The sequence below is a fragment of the Gossypium hirsutum genome, chromosome A11, assembly GCF_007990345.1.
Source record: "Gossypium hirsutum isolate 1008001.06 chromosome A11, Gossypium_hirsutum_v2.1, whole genome shotgun sequence".
Taxonomy (NCBI): Eukaryota; Viridiplantae; Streptophyta; class Magnoliopsida; order Malvales; family Malvaceae; genus Gossypium; species Gossypium hirsutum.
Genome location: NC_053434.1, coordinates 17,722,417 through 17,739,825, shown reverse-complemented (window position 1 = coordinate 17,739,825; position 17,409 = coordinate 17,722,417). Strand labels below are relative to the sequence as shown.

General features: G+C 31.3%; 2 protein-coding genes and 1 long non-coding RNA gene across 15 annotated transcripts; 2 read left to right on the top strand and 1 right to left on the bottom strand.

Annotated features, from left to right (window-relative positions):
- Positions 1-494: 494 nt before the first annotated feature.
- Positions 495-1,527, bottom strand: LOC107922864 (uncharacterized). The gene is made up of 2 exons (XR_001691448.2): positions 1,107-1,527; positions 495-832 (listed from the first exon to the last, which is right to left on the bottom strand). It is a non-coding gene; the product is annotated as an uncharacterized lncRNA (long non-coding RNA).
- Position 1,528: 1 nt separating this feature from the next.
- LOC107923447 (putative pentatricopeptide repeat-containing protein At5g59200, chloroplastic) lies at positions 1,529-12,120 on the top strand. 13 transcript variants are annotated; one of them, XM_041081260.1, is made up of 5 exons: positions 1,529-4,881; positions 6,497-6,683; positions 7,940-8,160; positions 8,520-8,562; positions 8,676-12,120. In XM_041081260.1, the coding sequence occupies exon 5, from the start codon at positions 9,615-9,617 to the stop codon at positions 11,427-11,429; it is 1,815 nt and encodes a 604-aa protein (XP_040937194.1). In that variant the 5' UTR covers positions 1,529-4,881; positions 6,497-6,683; positions 7,940-8,160; positions 8,520-8,562; positions 8,676-9,614; the 3' UTR covers positions 11,430-12,120. The 13 variants fall into 13 exon arrangements, with proteins under 13 accessions (XP_040937194.1, XP_040937188.1, XP_040937197.1 ...); XM_041081264.1 differs by having other exon boundaries at positions 4,876-5,787; XM_041081259.1 differs by lacking the exon at positions 1,529-4,881 and adding an exon at positions 4,888-5,124.
- A 1,490-nt stretch (positions 12,121-13,610) lies between these two features.
- Positions 13,611-14,731, top strand: LOC107922827 (uncharacterized). Its single transcript, XM_016853007.2, has 2 exons — positions 13,611-13,908; positions 13,999-14,731. The coding sequence occupies exons 1-2, from the start codon at positions 13,730-13,732 to the stop codon at positions 14,582-14,584; spliced, it is 765 nt and encodes a 254-aa protein (XP_016708496.1). The 5' UTR covers positions 13,611-13,729; the 3' UTR covers positions 14,585-14,731.
- Positions 14,732-17,409: the final 2,678 nt, after the last annotated feature.

Genomic DNA, 17,409 nt, shown 5'->3' with positions numbered 1-17,409 from the left:
TTATAGTTTAGATTATTTTTTGACAAAAAAATAAATTTAAGTATCTAACAAAAAATATATAATTTGAAGACTACTTATTCTAACTTCTAAACATTAGTATAAAAATATAATTCAAAAGATAATAATAAAAGAAACCAAACAAACATGGCTATCAATGATAATTACAATATCATACGATACTTTTTCATTAGTGTTTAGACACATACTAAAACTCTAAAGTTGGTTACGAATTAGGTTAAATGAACTCAACAAAAATAATTAAAAATAAATAAAATTTCAATATAAAAACAAAAATACAACATTCTACATTCTTATCTTTTTATTTTCAATTTAATATATATTCTAAAATACTCTCTATATTTCTAAAGAGAAAACATATTTGCATAGCTTTTAATCTTATGTTGTTGTTTGTAAAAAAAATGTAAAAAAATTACAAGTGTAAATAATATTTTAATTATAAACTAATACATGGGTAAAATGAAAAATAACACAAATTCGGTACGAATGTATAAAATTTTCATGATAAAAAAATATAAAATATAGTGTAACTGTAGGGCCCAATTTAACCCGGGGCCCAATAAACAACAGTCCAAAATATAAAGTCCATTTACAGCCAATCAAAACCCAAATACCACACCCAATTACAATAGGCCCAAACCCGAATACCCATTTACAACAGGGCCCAATACCTAGATAAGACAAACCTGGCCCAAATGGCCCAAAATCAAAACTCTCTCAGGAACCCTAGGGTTCCCTTGCGCCGTAACCCTCAACTACCGAACAACCTTCACACGCCTCACTCCACGTAGCTGCTCTACTCGCGCCTCCATACCTGCAGAAAAAATGGAAAGCAACAACAACAAGTGCAACGAAATAGGAGCAAGTTGTTTTTTGTTTTTCTTTTCGGCTATAAAAGCCTAAACCGAATGTATTGAAAAGGATCTTTTTTTGGCAGAAGGATACAAATACGCATACATAGCAATTTATACAGAGAAATCGAATACATTTTAAAGGTGATCCATTTGTTCATTTTCGGCTTTGTTATTTTTTCTTTTTTATTTTATTTTAAATTTACCACGTGAATACGTAAGAAAGGAAATTTTTACCCACTGTTTGGCGTTGAAATCGTCAGCGCTCGTTTCTCCGGTCCAGGGGCTAACAGATCCCTTGGGATCTGGTTGAAGCCACGGCACAAGAGGCCAATAGTCGGAAATCTTGTTGTTTTCAAGGGTTTCGGGATTTGTAGGTCCTAAATCTATTTCCTAGTTTAACAAGGAGAAAATGAGGTTTTTTTGGAACTCTAACCATCACGCACGGTGGTCGGTGACTGACCTATGAGTTGGTTTGAAAAAGAAAGGGAGAGCCATTTGTTTTTTTTTTTTTTGAGACAAAGAAAGAAATGAAAAAAAATAAAAAATTTTAAGTTTTATAATAGGGTAAAATGGTGCGTTTTGCACTCCCCCCAAGTGTTCCATACGGCGCCGTTTTACCTCATGGCCCTCCAACCTACGATCCGATCCGTATCCACGAGAACCTGCTTGTTTTGTCAAAAAGGGCACAATAGGCCCTCCCGCATTTCTGCTCTATTTTGATTTGACCCTGTTCATCTGTTTTGTTTCTTAAATTTGGCCCTGAAATTTGGTTTTTGTTGTGATCTGGTCCCCGGGCCCTTTAAATGCGAATATTGGAACGGCGTCATTTTGGTAATAGGGCATAATTTCCCAATTGATCCCTCAATTGTGGCGCGCATTTTGATTTGGTCCTAATGTGCCTTTTTTTTTACCTCAAAATTTGTTGTTATTTTGATTTGGTCCTGTTTATTGGGATTTTATCCCTGTTCTTAATTTATTACTTATTTATTTTAATATTTTATGTAGTGTTATTTTGAATTATTTTGTTTTTATTTGAAGTGATTTTATTATGTGTTTTATATATTACTAGGATTTAATCTTTTTTTTTACAATATTTTAAAATGTTGTATTCATTATTTTTATTTAAATAGGGTTTTTCATTTATTATTTATCTTAGATATATGTTGTTTTTACTATTATATATGTGAGTACATCGTTCATTTTGACAATTGTCATATGTTTTTAAATTGTTTTATTATTTATTTGGAAATTTTCATATATTATTTGTTGTATATATTCCTTTATTTTCTTTTCTCTTTTCTTTTCTTTTTATGTTTTTTCTTACTGTAACCTTTTATTTATTTATGCATCATTTCAAATAGATTTCATCAGTGCTATCACTCTTACCTTTGTTGACTATTATTATTATTATCATTGTGTTATTTGTATTATCAATTTTGTTATATTATCATCTTTTCTTTTAATTATCTATATTAGCCTTAGGGTTGGTCCTTTATATAATTATTGTGATTCATTTTAAACATGTACATTTTCTCGTCTTCTATTAGCATAGCATGTTACACACAAACCATCATTTTAAATAAAAACATTGCTACGTTTTATTCAAAAGTTTTTGAATAAAGTAATATTTTGTGCTTGAAATTTAGGGAAAGCGTGCCTTAACGAGTTGGGTTTTAATTTTTCGTTTGACCAAATGACCAAATATTCTTTTGGATATCATGAGATGATATTGGTTTCAAGGATTTAAAATATTGTATCTTAACGTGCTGGATATGATATTTTATTTCTTTGAAATAGGAGAACATTAATATCCACTTCGAGTTATCCAAACATTTTTAAAGGGATTGTATTTTTAAAATCTTTTCAAATTTTCGACATTAGGGCATTAATTAATCAATAAGGTACCAATTTTTTGTGCTGTGAGGGTGCTAATCCTCCCTAACACATAACCGACTCTCGAACCCGTTTCCTTGAATATCGTAGGCCAAAATCGGTATTTTAATAAAATAAAATGTTTCACAGGTGATTCGATCACACCTAAACAAAAAGGATTGGTGGCGACTCCATGTTTCACTTTAAAGTTGATCCCCATTTTTCAAACTGAAAATGATTTCGATAGTAACATTTAATCTTTTATTGTTAGTTAAAAGAGTTAACAATCTCACATTGTGTAGGAATAATTGCAAATGAATTATAAGCCTATATATATCTATATCCCAAATCTCACATTGTTTAAAAAAACAAGATAAATGAAACTTTGAATCTATATAAAGACCTGTTTTTAAGTTTTATTTTCAAATTAATAGATGGCATTAGAAAATAAGAAAAAATATTGTTTTTGTCACTTTTAATACTGATGTGGCAAAAAGTACTTTTAGCTTTAGTTGAAGTGTTTTTCTATATTTAAATTGAAAATGCTTCCAATTGGATACATTTTTTAAAAATTGACTTATTCTTGTAATTTTTTTAAATTTTGTCCTGTTTATGTAATTTTTAAAAAAAATCAACATTTATGAGTATTTAAATTTCTTTTGTGTTTGTTAATAAATTAGGCTTATGTATAAATTATTTTTAATTGTTTTTTATTTAAAAAAGAAGGTATTTGTAAATTTCCCTGCGAAACAAAAGAATTTGGCCCTTAACCCTAGGAAATGACATCTTCTCAGCCCCACGCTCACTTCCATTAAATCCATGGGTTTTTTTTATCCAATTGGTCCAAAATATTTAATTAATTATAATAATTTAAATCAAAATTTATGTAGAAAAATATTTGTTTTCTACAATGCCCTAATGGATAAAATAGAAAAAAAATGAAAATTAAATAAAAGAGGAAGCTCGTGACTGATACTTACTTCATATGTTGTTCTTGTTTTATCAATATCACTATAAATGGATGAAAGATAGAGGGACGAGAGAGATGAAAGAGTAAAAGTCAGATAAAGAAAGGAAAAATAATAACCACCATGTAAAATAGAGATATAAAAAAGAATTTAATATTTTCTTTTCTTTTTTTTCCCTTATTTGATTTTTTATTTTTCATAAAATATTAAATTTTCTTTCATATCTCTATTTTACATATACGTTACTCTCTTTTTTTTTCCTTCATATTTGATTCTCTATTTTTCATATACTCTCTTTTCTTTTTCTATTTGAAATTCCCTTTATTCTTCTCAATTGAAAACCCTAGCTATCGTACTCAGATGTTTTTATTTATTTATTTATTTTCTTTCCCTTCCTCTTCTCAAATGAAAATCATAGTCGCTGTATTCAATAGCCACCAATGTCGCCGTTTACAGTGGCCTTTTGTGTCGGTTTTGACACCAAAGAAGAGATTTCCTCATTTTCGTTTACTTTTACGGTTCAGAACTCATAGTATTCGACCCTAAATATTCTAAAACAATGATCAAAACTTCGAACTACTCTTTTTACAATAATTTTTTTTAAATATCACTGGTACCGACTGACATAACGGTGACACTTAAAAGAATATATATTTTAAAAATTTTAACCGATGTCGCTTGACATACTAGAGGCACCAAAAGATATTTTTTAAAAATATTTACCGATATCATTTGACATACTAATAGCACCCAAAATTTTTTTTTAAAGAATTTCGTTGTTGCCCTTGATAGATTGCCAACATCCATAAAAAAACATTTTTTTATTCTTTTTCCCTTCCTAAATACCCTGTATTTTTAATGAGTATTTTAAAAAATAAAACTTGGTAGTACTGATGTGTTAGGTGGCACTAGCGGATATTTTGGGAACGATTATTTTTGTACATAAGTTTTGACTTGTGTCATTTTCATAAATAATTAATTATTTTGGGTCAATTGAGTAAAAAGCCACCGAGGGGAAGAATCTGGTACGGTAGTGCACTGTGTAAAGGTTCTAATTTTGGCTTCGTACTTTTGTATTTATGTTTCATTAACGTGTCAAACATTAACACCGTTGGATCAAATCAATGCGAATCTTGATTTTACCAGACAAAGAGGCAGATTTCGAAACGGTACCTTTATACGCTAAGCCTCTTCTTATCCTCTTTATTAATCATCATTTGGTTAATCTTCCGTATTATCGTTTCAAAATATGCCTTTGGAATTATATAAATTGTTCTTTAATATTTGACTTGATTTTCTTTATTTTCTGTAGAAATTCTCCCATACTTTCCACTCTCTTCATTTCGCCAAAAGTTGTTTTTGACTGTGCAGCTAGTGCAAGTGGCCAAGTAGTTGCTTCCTGCTTCATTTGTGTGTGTATTCTAATTTAGTATGATTTTTCTTTTTAAAGAGACAACTTTTTTACTGGTAGAAGATATGGGTCTGGATCTAGGATTTCAGGTTCAAGCAATGATGTTATTCATAAATGTTATTTTTTGAACTTAGTCTTTTATGTTATCATTTTTCAGTGAATTTTAAGGCTAGGGTTTGTTCATGCTTTAAAAGTTTTAGCATATTTTAAGCCCTTTTGCTTTAAACTATTAAAACCAAGACTTTGTTTTTTGGCTTAGAAATTTTAATAGTGTTTTAGTTTGGGCTAGGATCTTGGTTAAGAAATATGGAAAAAAAACATAAAGTAGTAAACTTTGGTTTATGTTACATGTTGTTTGAGTTTTAACAATAGTAGTAGTTAATGCAACCCTTGATTTGTTTACCTTTCGTTTGTTTTCCTTTAAGCTTCTTAATTTAGCAAATTCAGCTGTTTTACCGTGGTTTTGAAATCCAATAAAATATTTTTGTTGCCTATTTCTTTTATATTCAAAAAATGGCAATCTTGGATGTTTGATAAGTCTTTTAAACACTTCTTCTTAGTCTTTAAACTTGTTTATAGCTTACTCCAAGCCTTTATAATATGATTATATATATGAAAAAGTTCCCCCTTTTCAAGCTTGTCTTGGAAGACGCCAGAATCTGGGGTGAGTTTATAACTAGCTGCATTACTAATGAAAAAGATAGATATGATTGTAAAGGACTAAGAGTTTCCAAGAAAATTCTTTTATCATTCTTTGTGTTATGATATTAAACTTCTTTTCACTTTCCCAAAATTATGTTTTATGGTCGTTTGCTATGTAACTTGTCACAAATTCTAGGCTGTTTACTTGATGTTTTAACTTTTAATTCTTTATATATGTTTTTAGTTAACCAAAGTACAGATTAATGTCTTTTGAAAGGAACTTCCATCTTTAATTCATTCATGTTAGAAGGCAATATTTTTTTCTGCCTGCAAAACTTTAGATAATTCCTTTGTGTCTTTGGTACTATTTATAAGGGTTTGGAGATTGTTTTGTTCGGAGTTTTATTGGTTTTTGGTGGAACCAAGGTATCTTCAATGTCCATTTTACTGTCCATGGGGACTAATCCTTTGTGCTTTGCCATTGATCTCAACACTTGTTGGTTGCTCGGAGTGTCATTGTTGATGATGTTTATGGAATGTAAGATATTGGCAACTTTAAGAAATGTTCATGGATGTCATAACTGTGACATTTATGTTATATTTCTTGGGATTGTTAGAATCATGAGTTTTAGATGCATTTCTAAGTAAGTAAGCAAGCCATCATTTTAGAGCATAAGTAAATAATACCTCCCTGCAGCATTTCCTAATATATCCCGAGTTTTGTTTTGCAGTTTTCATTTTGAGATTGACACGCATTGTCAATTGACAATGAGAGAGAGCACGCTTGTTGCCATTCATGCAAGGGCATGGATGTATACAAGTGTGCTCTCTGTCGTTGTCATATGATTTGTTCAAAGCTGTCATTTCTCGGTATCTATCTCTGTTGCTGCAATAGCTAGCAGGTGATTTAGGGCGCTGGTAAGTAACTTATTCCAGAAATATTTTTGCTTTCATTGCATTGAACATTCAATAATAATAGATAAAAATAAAATTTTTGCTTTCATTTCATTCAAAATTAAATAAAAGACGGACCATAAAATTATTTTTTGGTACAAAGGAGATAGTAGATAGGGGAGGAGTTGCAAATGTCGAGATTTGAACCCTAGACCTGATGATGTCACTTATAAAGGGTGTCTACATGAACTAGGTTTAGTGTTTCAGGTTCATGCCTTTAAAATTTTTGTTTAGTTGGTTATTTAACCTAGGCACAGGTATGTAAAGTCCATTTCCAAAGTGTATTGAATTTATCACAAAGAAAGGTGGTTTCTCTTTGTTTATGATTTGCATGGTTTCCGTCACACACTTCTAAGATTGGCACACAACTTATGATAAAAAATGTGAAGATAAATCTTATCTGTATATGGTAACATTATTAAAACTAAAACCAAATTTCAAACTTATTTTAACCAAAGTTATGGAATGCTTCTGCATCATAGGTGCAAAGCTGGCACTTGTTCCCCATTAAATTATCTAATTGTGATGCAAACAAAGCAACTACCATCATAAATGCACCATTGTTGCATGGCCAACAATTCTTGATTCGCTACCATCTTTACCATGAGCATAAGTGCATCAATACATTGAGAAACATGTAGCATCTCTATTGCACGAATTCTTTAATAATGATTGTCATGCTCATGTTTGATGCTTCATCAATAGGAAGCGTAATGTGAGTTTGACATTACATCATAAAAGGGAATACTACCCTTGTGATTCTTGGAATTGGAGTAGGAAGAACAAGTGCGATACATCTAGCGTAGCCCTTCTCAACATACTCTTTCGATATCTATATTCTGAAAACCTGTCTTCACTTGAACAGTACACAATAATCCTCTAGATTGTTGAGCTATAGTAATTAGAGAATAAGATGGAAAATCGATGTGGTTTAGGTTGATGTCAAAAAGAATATTGCATTTAAATACGAATATAATGATATAATTAATATTTTAAAGAAAATTAACTAAATCAAACAAAACATATTTAAACATATGAATAATTGTGATTGCTTTGTTTTATTTAGGTATGTATGCTTAGTAAAATGTGTTTTGTGCTCATTGCCCTCTTTCTTGTCCTTTTCTCTTTATTTGCTACAACATTCTCAGTTAGTGTTCATAGCATAAAGTAGCCTTTCAACTCAAGTTGATCTGTCTCTTAATATTTCTTACATAATACAGGGATATGAACCTCCGGGAATCCTCCAATTTGCAAAAGGAAAAAACATAGAAAAAATTGAACATACCTGTACTGGTTACATAGTTGTTTCTAACACTCGTTCCCCTAGCATAGCTTGAAACTGCTACATTCAAAGTCTGCTGTTGCTAAACTGTTTTGATTTTCAGTTGGTTCAAACTCTTTAATCACTGCCCTTATCCGGCCATAATAAAGCCCTAACAAGGTAAGTTTTCCCTAAATTTTTTTGTACCTTACTGCAATAGAATCTATTAGTAGCATGGATTAGTGAATAACTGTCCTGTCTGACTTAAAGATTGCAAGCATTTTGGGAAATAAATTTATTGAAGATAAATGCAAAGAAAATAAATTTACTGTAGTTTCTTGATTTTGTTGAATTTAATTTGGAAAAAAAATTCAATAAATTTGTTCGGAATAACTGTACATCTTGAGTTTAGTATGAATTTAAGTTTAATGTTAAACTTGTGTTATTTACATTTTCTAATTGTTTAGGAGTTCTTCTGGGTGGAATTTGATAATTTCCTATTGCTGGGACTTACCTCTTTGTCATCCTTTTTGGAGTAGGAATGATAGCGGTTAATGTGTACCAGGGCTTAGCGAGTGACCGGTCTGTATCCGATATGGATATACTTAATTTTCAAAGTTCTTTTAAGCATATATATATGTATATATGTTTAGATGATCATATTTGAAACTCGTGTTCAATTGTGTTGGTGACAGGTATTGGACAGGGATGCTCGAAGAAAAATTAAGAGTCCCGAGTTACGTAGTTGCAAATAGAGAACAAGTGTATGGGTTTTGAGCAGTTATGGTTTATTTAGATTTTTCATCTACCAATTTCTAACCAATCCCACTTGGAAGAAACCATCTGATTTCAACCCTAACCCTAATTTGTTACAGTCATAGCATATATAGTACCAAAAACAGCTTTTCCTAAACCTTGATGTTAGTTTTGTCATGGATTGTTAAACCAGTACGAAAAAGAGTATGCATCATTACAAGAGCAGGGCAGGGTTTTCTTTTCTTGCCCAAGGGCAAAGAACTGCCTGATTTACATTTTGTAGTGGACCCTAATATAATAATATCATTTTAGCCAATTCTGACAGCTTCTGAGAAGTGACTGATGGACTCCATTTTAACCATTTTGGTTGATGCGTGGCCAGTGGCCATGGTGACTTGAGACCTATGTTTATGCATTGCCATCTTCGCTGTGAAGTTTTTTATTCAAGCAACCATTATCTCTTATTCGATCGCTATTGTTATTTAATTACGTGGAAATGGAAAAGAATACGTTAATATGTACAGTCAGCATTCCTTATTATTTAATAGAAGAGTGAATAGTTTGATCAATATTTTTAAAGGTGGTGACTAAATAATTTTTTTTATTGACAAAAACAGGAACAATGTTAACGTGGTAGTTTATCATATATTTGAAAAGCGAAGGCAAAAATTTAAGCAAATAATACACATGAATTTTTTTTAATAAAGTAACAGTACACGAACTAAATTGACTCTCCGTAAAACTTAAATTAGCTGTATATGAAAAAAAAAATGTTTATTGGTCAAATAGAGAGCTGAGTAATAGGTAGAAGATAGAGCAAGCTATGCTATAAATATCCCTTCTGCTTCTAAGCATTTGAAGTTAGAAAACGGCAGTCAATGAGTTACTGTACGTTAGCCGTTGTCGGGAAGTTCACTTACCCGTCGACTTCAACTTCAAATCCGAACCCAAAAGTCTCCATCTCCAACTCGACCCAACGCAGAAAAGAATTCATTTCTCTCTTAAAGAATTGCAAAGACGCCAACCAAATCCTACCAATACATGCCAAAATCATTAGAACGGGCCATGACCAAGATCCTTTCATCCTCTTCGAGCTTCTTCGTCTTAGCTCCACTTTATCCTCCGTTAATTATGCCTCCACCATCTTTCAACTGGTCCATAACCCAAATGTGTTCCTCTACACTGCTCTCATTGATGGGTTTGTTTCGGCTGGTTCCTACTCTGATGGGATTAGCCTTTATTTTCAAATGATTAATCGATTTATTGTGCCGGATAAGTATGTGATCGCCTCGGTTTTGAAAGCTTGCGGGTCTCGTTTTGCTTTGAGAGAAGGAAAAGAGGTTCATTGCCAAGCTTCGAAACTTGGGTTAAGCTCGAATAGATCGATAACCATGAAGCTGATGGAGTTTTATGGGAAGTGTGGGGAATTTGATGATGCAAGGAAATTGTTTGATAAAATGACGGAAAGAGATGTTGTTGCCTCAACGATCATGATCAATTGTTTTCTTGACCATGGATTGGTAGAGCAGGCTATTGAGGTTTTTGATCGGGTAAGGGTTAAGGATACTGTTTGCTGGACCGCGATGATTGATGGGTTGGTGAGGAATGGGGAGATGAACATGGCTTTGGAGATGTTTAGGGAAATGCAAAAGGAGAATATGAGTCCTAATGAAGTTACTATTGTTGGCGGTGCACTGATCAGTATGTATTCTAGGTGTGGTGATATCGATGAGGCTGAACGTATTTTTGCAATGATGAAAGAGAGAAATGTGATTACGTACAATTTAATGATTTCAGGGCTTGCTATGCATGGGAAGAGTATTCAAGCAATTGAGATTTTTCGAGGAATGATTAAGCAGGGGCTTTTGCCAACTAGTGTTACTTTTGTTGCTATTTTGAATGCCTGTAGCCATGGAGGTTTGGTGGATTTGGGGTTTGAGATGTTCCATTCTATGAGTAGAGATTATGGGATTCCACCACAGATAGAGCACTATGGATGTATTGTTGACCTTCTTGGTCGTGTAGGTCATCTAAAAGAAGCTTATAATTTCATTCAGAATATGGAAATAGCACCTGATCATGTCATGTTGGGGTCCTTGCTGAGTGCTTGTAAGATTCATGGAAACTTTGAATTAGGCGAACAAGTTGCGAGAATTTTAATGAATCATGGAGTGGTAGATTCGGGTACTTACGTTCTGCTGGCAAATATCTATGCTTCATCAGGGAAATGGAAAGAAGCAGCTCAAATAAGGGCAAAGATGAAGGAGGGTGGAATCCAAAAAGAACCAGGTTGTAGCTCCATTGAAGTGAACAATGAGATACACGAGTTTCTTCTGGGAGACCTAAGGCACCCTCAAAAGGAAAAAATATATAACAAGTTAGAGGAGTTGAACCAAGTATTAAAAGAAGCAGGACATATTCCAGCAACAGATGCTGTTTTGCATGATATTGAAGACTGGGAGAAAGAGCAGTCTTTAGCAATACACAGCGAGAGGCTTGCTATATGCTATGGTCTAATTTCTACTAAACCATGTACTACAATAAGGGTTGTAAAAAACTTGAGGGTTTGTGATGATTGTCACTCAATGATCAAGCTCATTGCTAAGATTACTGGAAGGAAAATTGTGGTAAGGGATCGCAAAAGATTCCACCATTTTGAGAATGGGAATTGCTCTTGTGGAGATTACTGGTGATTAAGAATGAAGATCCAAGCATGAAGATTGAGTAAAGCTACGGTTCGGCCAGCATTGCTTGTAACATTTTCATTGTTATTCCTCTGTAGGAACTCTTTTGAACAGAGGAAGCTTATGACATATACAAGTAATCTGTAAATAACATGTCTTATGTGGTGTTAGATAGAAAGGTTATAGAAAGTTCTGTTGGAAAAGGATGGTTGCTCAGGTGAAGGTGGAAACCGGAGAAACGCTTGACTTCTATGATGGAAGACGGTTGATGGAACATAAAGTATATGGCAATTTCAAACCTTATATTGATAGAATTCTAATCCGAGGAGGTTGCCGTGATTTACAACAATGCATTTGCCAAGCATGTGGGATTCATTAATCTAATCGGTAATTTCCATCGTTGAGGTCTTGATCTGTCAGTAATCAGTCATAGATTGCTTTTGTAACAAAGATGAAGTAGCTAGAAAGAAGACAAAAGGCTTGAAGGAATTTCTTGCGGGAAGCATCGTCAGGGTACAATTCTGGCCCAGAAGCAGATTAGTCATAAAACCATGTGAAGCTCACAACTCACTTTTATTTTCATACATGGATGCAATGATAAAACCCTTCTACAAAGTTTCTTTTTTGTGTATAACTAAACTATGAAATATTCGTTCATCAGTCTTATTTAAAGTCACCAAGACATCCTTCTGTGAGCTAACTATAAGCGTATTCCATCTTTTTACGTTGCCAATTTGATCTAGTTTTCATGTCCTATTTTCCAAATTCAAGCACTCAGTGGATATTTTCCCTCAAAAACGCATAATACATATAAGATTATAAATAATAACTTGACTTGGACATGCATTTGCATCCTTATTGGGTAATCTTTCCTCTTTGTGGAATTTTGAACTTATAATTAAACAAACATCCTTTGATCAGATGGACCGCACCAAAAGGATGAAAATATGTAAATTTGTAACCTTTCAAAAATTTTATAATTTAATTAAAAAAATAATGAAATTTAAGTTTAGTCCTTCCATAAATTATAAAGTTGTAAGTAATTATAATGAGGAAAATTATATTTTGACCCCTCTAAATAATTGTAATTTATTTCTAACCCTCATAAAGTTTTCTTCCTTGATGAAAGCTTTATCTGATCGAAACTTTTTTTTTCTTTTTCAATAATAATAATAATGATAAAAAAGATACTAATGATAATAATCAGCCATATTCCTGAAAAAGGTTGCCAACAGTTTTAGATTTTCTAGTTATAAAATGACTTATCTGCATGAGTCAACAACAATCATGGCCAGCTCTTTGGTTTATCAGTTGGAATGTGACTTCACGCATTGCTGCATCTCTCCAATTTGCCTAAAGCAGCCATGAAATTTATGCAATTTCCTATACCACAACATTTTTTAGTACCCAAAATTAGGCCTTAACAAACATGAATTTGACCCCATATATTTAGCTAAAACTTAGCTGTTAGTTCTATACGAGTTGTGGATTTAATGCATGTATTTTAATTTAATCAATTTTAATTTTTATAATTTTCAAAATTTGAAACTTTGATTTTAATTCAACTTTATCAATTAAATATGACAGGCTAAATCCTGCTTTTAATTTCGTACCACTCGTAAGTAATGGGTTTAGTATATATTTTTCAATTTGATTAGTATCTATACTTTTTAAAATTTAAAATTTCAGTTTAAACTTAAACAGTGTCGATTAAATCTATTAACTAAAATAATGCGACTTTTTTGTAGTATTTCAATAATTGAACCAGTGGTCAAACTAGTTAAACCATCGATTTCCAGTTCGACTATTGGTCCAACAATAAATAAACATACAATTCAAAAAATAATAAAGGTATTTAAAAATTTGTAAAACTAGTTCAACCCGTTGATTTTTTTTTACAGGTTTCAAGCAATTTGCTTAGATGTTAGTTCAATCCCTATATTCAAACTGGTATACCAATCAATTCTCGATCTAGTTGATTCGATCTGATTCAAATATTTTTTTTAGTATTATGTAAAAATAACAAGCAAATATGACATTATACATATTATTTTCTATATAAAACTTTAAAAAAATTATTTAATTATTTTATTTTTAATATTAAATTTTCAAAATTTTAAAAAAATACAAACATCAAAATTACTAAATTAAAGTATGCATAATAAAGGTAGGAATAGCATTATTTGACCCAGCAAAAGCATTGGCAACAGGGGCCTTACTGTCATTCCACTTTATCCTCAAAGACTATGATTTGATTTGATGATGTTTTGTTTTAATCAAAAGTTGAAACAAACTCACAGTTTTTTCCCATGTCAAAGTTTCTTACTTTATTTCAACTAATTCCCTTACCTACTGCAAAAATCCTATATAAAATCCCCAATCAAATAATAATAGAAAAAGTAGCTACTCTTAACTTTCCTCTTCTGTTCCTGGAAGCATTGCCCTTCAAGCAACACCATCAAAGCTTGCAAGTTTCAATAATGGACGAGTAAAGTTTCTTTCTTTTCTTTTCTTTTTTTGATTAAGACACTTTGGGTTTTTTCCTTTTTAACATTGGAAATTTTCATTTGTTTCTCAGATCTGGGGAGTACCCAAAGGAGTACTACACCAGCAACGGCAACCCCAGGAGACTGACTTCAACATCCTCATCTTCTTCATCAACGACGAGCGTTCACGTTACCGCCTTGGATGGCCTCGTCAACGTCAATTCCCTCTTCACCATCGCTGTCTTTGTGGGCCTCTCTTTGGCCACTCCGGGCCAACACAGTCTCGAGAACCGAGCCCCCTGCGACGCCGGCATTGACGTAGCTAAAAAGCTCTTGGTCTTCGAGGTCGTCTCCTTCAGCTTCTTCCTTTTCTCCTCCCTGGTGGCTCAGGGTCTAAAGCTCGCCATCAATTTGTTGAACAGCAAAGATGTGGATGAAGCTTTCAGGGCACACATTAACCTTAAAGTATTGAGGTTTGGGATGATGGGCTCCGCCGTCGGGTCCGTCATGGGGTGCTTGTTTCTGATGCTTTCGATGGTGAACGTGATCGAGATCCGGCTGGGGTTGTTGTCTTGCGGCAGCCAGTCCTCCATTCATGCCACGGCGGCTTTAGTCATTCTGGTTTCTTCTGCTCTCTTGATTTACATTTCCACTGCTGTTTATGCTTTCTTGCATTGAATCATTTAAAACAAATCGGTGGCTGTAAACTTCACTTAGCCTTGGTAAACAAATATTGTAAAAAAAATCGTGGGTTGCTTGCTTTTGTTTTCGTTTTATTTTTGATTGAGTTAAATTGAGAATTCAAGGATCCAATGATTAGTTTTACTTCTGTTAATTCTCAATGGTTGGGCTAATTTCACCACTCTCATATTGGATTTGAATGAATAGATAGCCATAGAAGTTGAAATTCATGGTTGATGAAGAACCCTAAACTTAGCTGCTTAGTAACTTATGATTTTGTGTTTTATATATCTTGTACGAAATGATTATCTTGCCTTGACAACTTAAGAGTAGCTGCAAATTGCAATGTACGAGGCTTCCTAACTTTGCTATTACTTCATCCAATTTCTATATATAATATTTTGTGGTGATGGTCGGGATATGGACATTTTAATCCCAAATTTCATATGGTTTTTGAGGGTTGCTACAGTAGTGTTCAAGTCATACATCAACATCATTGTGATGAATATAAAAGAAAGGGTCATACATGCTTCTTATGTTGATCTATGTACATCTATTTTCACTCAAGAATGCTTTTCTTAACAAAAACTTGGGTTTTCACGATTTGCTTGTTCTAGCACCTTGTTTTTGTCAAATTTCGCTATTAGTCCCTATATTTTGTGATTTTTCTATTTTAATTGATGTATTTTTCGAATTAGTTAAATTTTAAAATTTCAATTTCGACCAAAATGGTACAAGTTAAATATGTTAGGTCAAATTTTGTTGCTAGTCTTGTACTATGTGTAAGTTGATGATTTAGTCCATGTTTTTCAATTTGATCATTTTTAGTCATTATATTTTTCAAATTTTCAAATTTTAACTTTGACCCAAATAGTAGCCATTAAATTAAGTAATCAAAATGGCGTGGTCTTTTAGAGTCTTATGTGCAAATAGCAAAGTGATATGGTATTACATATGTGATCATATGGTTGCCACATAAGAATTTAACTACAATTGTTTGATTAGAATTAAAATTTTAAAATTTTAAAAATATAAAAATAAAAAAATAATCAAATTAAAATATAAAAATTAAATTTAAAACTCATACATAATATAGGGATTAATAACAAATTTTGATCTTTGCTTGTATATATTGTTCATCATCTTTGTTTATATCTATATGGTGACTTGTTTGGTCGTGCAACTGACCTAAAATTTGGATAGATGTGACCAGAAAGTAGGAAATTAGAATTATACCGTTAAAGGCTTAGAAGAAGAACATATTAGGTGCGCTGGTTTTTTTTTTTTTTATATTCTATGGAATATTAAGTTTGATAAATTGAAAAGTAAAATGGTGAAAAAATAAGTGTGGTAAGATTAAATATTGAAAATTATGTGATAAAATTTGTTTGATATATTAGTTAAAGTTAATTATAAAATATAATTAGATTGTTTGATAAATATAGATTTTAAATTATAAAAAATATATATTCTATATTTTATCATTAATTTTTAAATATTTCATCCTATCCTAAACAAAAGTTAAATTTTAAACGTAAAATTTTAAAAGGTAGTATAATGTTTTAAGACTTTTATATTGATGGGAGAGTGATTATGTTTGATATGGTAAAATATATTAACTTTTTTAATAATGTAACATTCCTTTTAAGGTTAATTCGTAAATATAAAAAAAAGGAAAATCTATAACTATGGATAAAATGTAGGGTAAACTGTAAAAATAGTCAACCGATTATTAGTGTGTTTCTATTTTGATCACTCATGTTTAAAAATTTTTATTTTAATTATTAACATTATCAAAATTTAATACTTTGGTCATTCCTCCGTCAAATTACTAGCGATGACTTTTTTTATTGATATAATAACAAATTTAACCCTTCAATGTTTACGGATTTTATCAATTTATTCTCAATTCTAGAGAATTCAACAAATTTAGTCCTCAAATATATACATTTTGTCAACTCAGTTTTACTTTTTAAAAATTCAAAAATATTTAAAAATAAAAATATTTATTTAAATATTTATTTTTTCATAAAATACATAGGATTTAATAAAAATATATACAAATTATAAATAAATGACTACATTTTTTTGACATGAAAATTATTTCTTAAAATAATGCTTTAATAAATAATATATATTTAAAAAAACCACAAACAAAACTTAAATAATATGCAAACTTTTCCTTTTTTTTTTAATTTATTTTATAAATAATAAATTTCATTATACATTCCTCATCAAATTTTTCAAGCACTAGGCACCACCTTCGTCCACAACCGCCTACATCAATAACCCTAACTCTAGACTCCTCGATCATGTCCCCAATCATGTCCGCCTTTAAGCACAACCTCAAATGTAATAAACTCATTTTGGGCAAAAACTTAAAGACATCGATTATCACTCTTTTCGACCTAAGGTTGCAATTTTTAACCCAACCTAAACATAATGACTGTTAATGTTAGGAAAGAGAAAAATTGAATCAGCGTAAATCTTCTTCATGGTTCCCCACTTAAATTTTTTTATTTATAAAATTAGTATCTAATAAATAAATTTCATGTTAGAAAATAAGAAAAATAAATATTCATTTATTTATAATTATATATTTTTTGTAATTTTGTAATTATTTTTATTAAATCTAATGTATTATTCTCGAAAAATAAATTTTTAATTTTTTTAAAATGTTTTTTTTAAAGAATCAATACTAAGTTGACAGAATGTATAAAGTTGAGGACTAAATTTATTAATTTTTTTAGATTTAGACTAAATTGAGAATCTGTAAACATTGAAGAGCTAAATTTATTATTATGTCAATAAAAAACTAACAT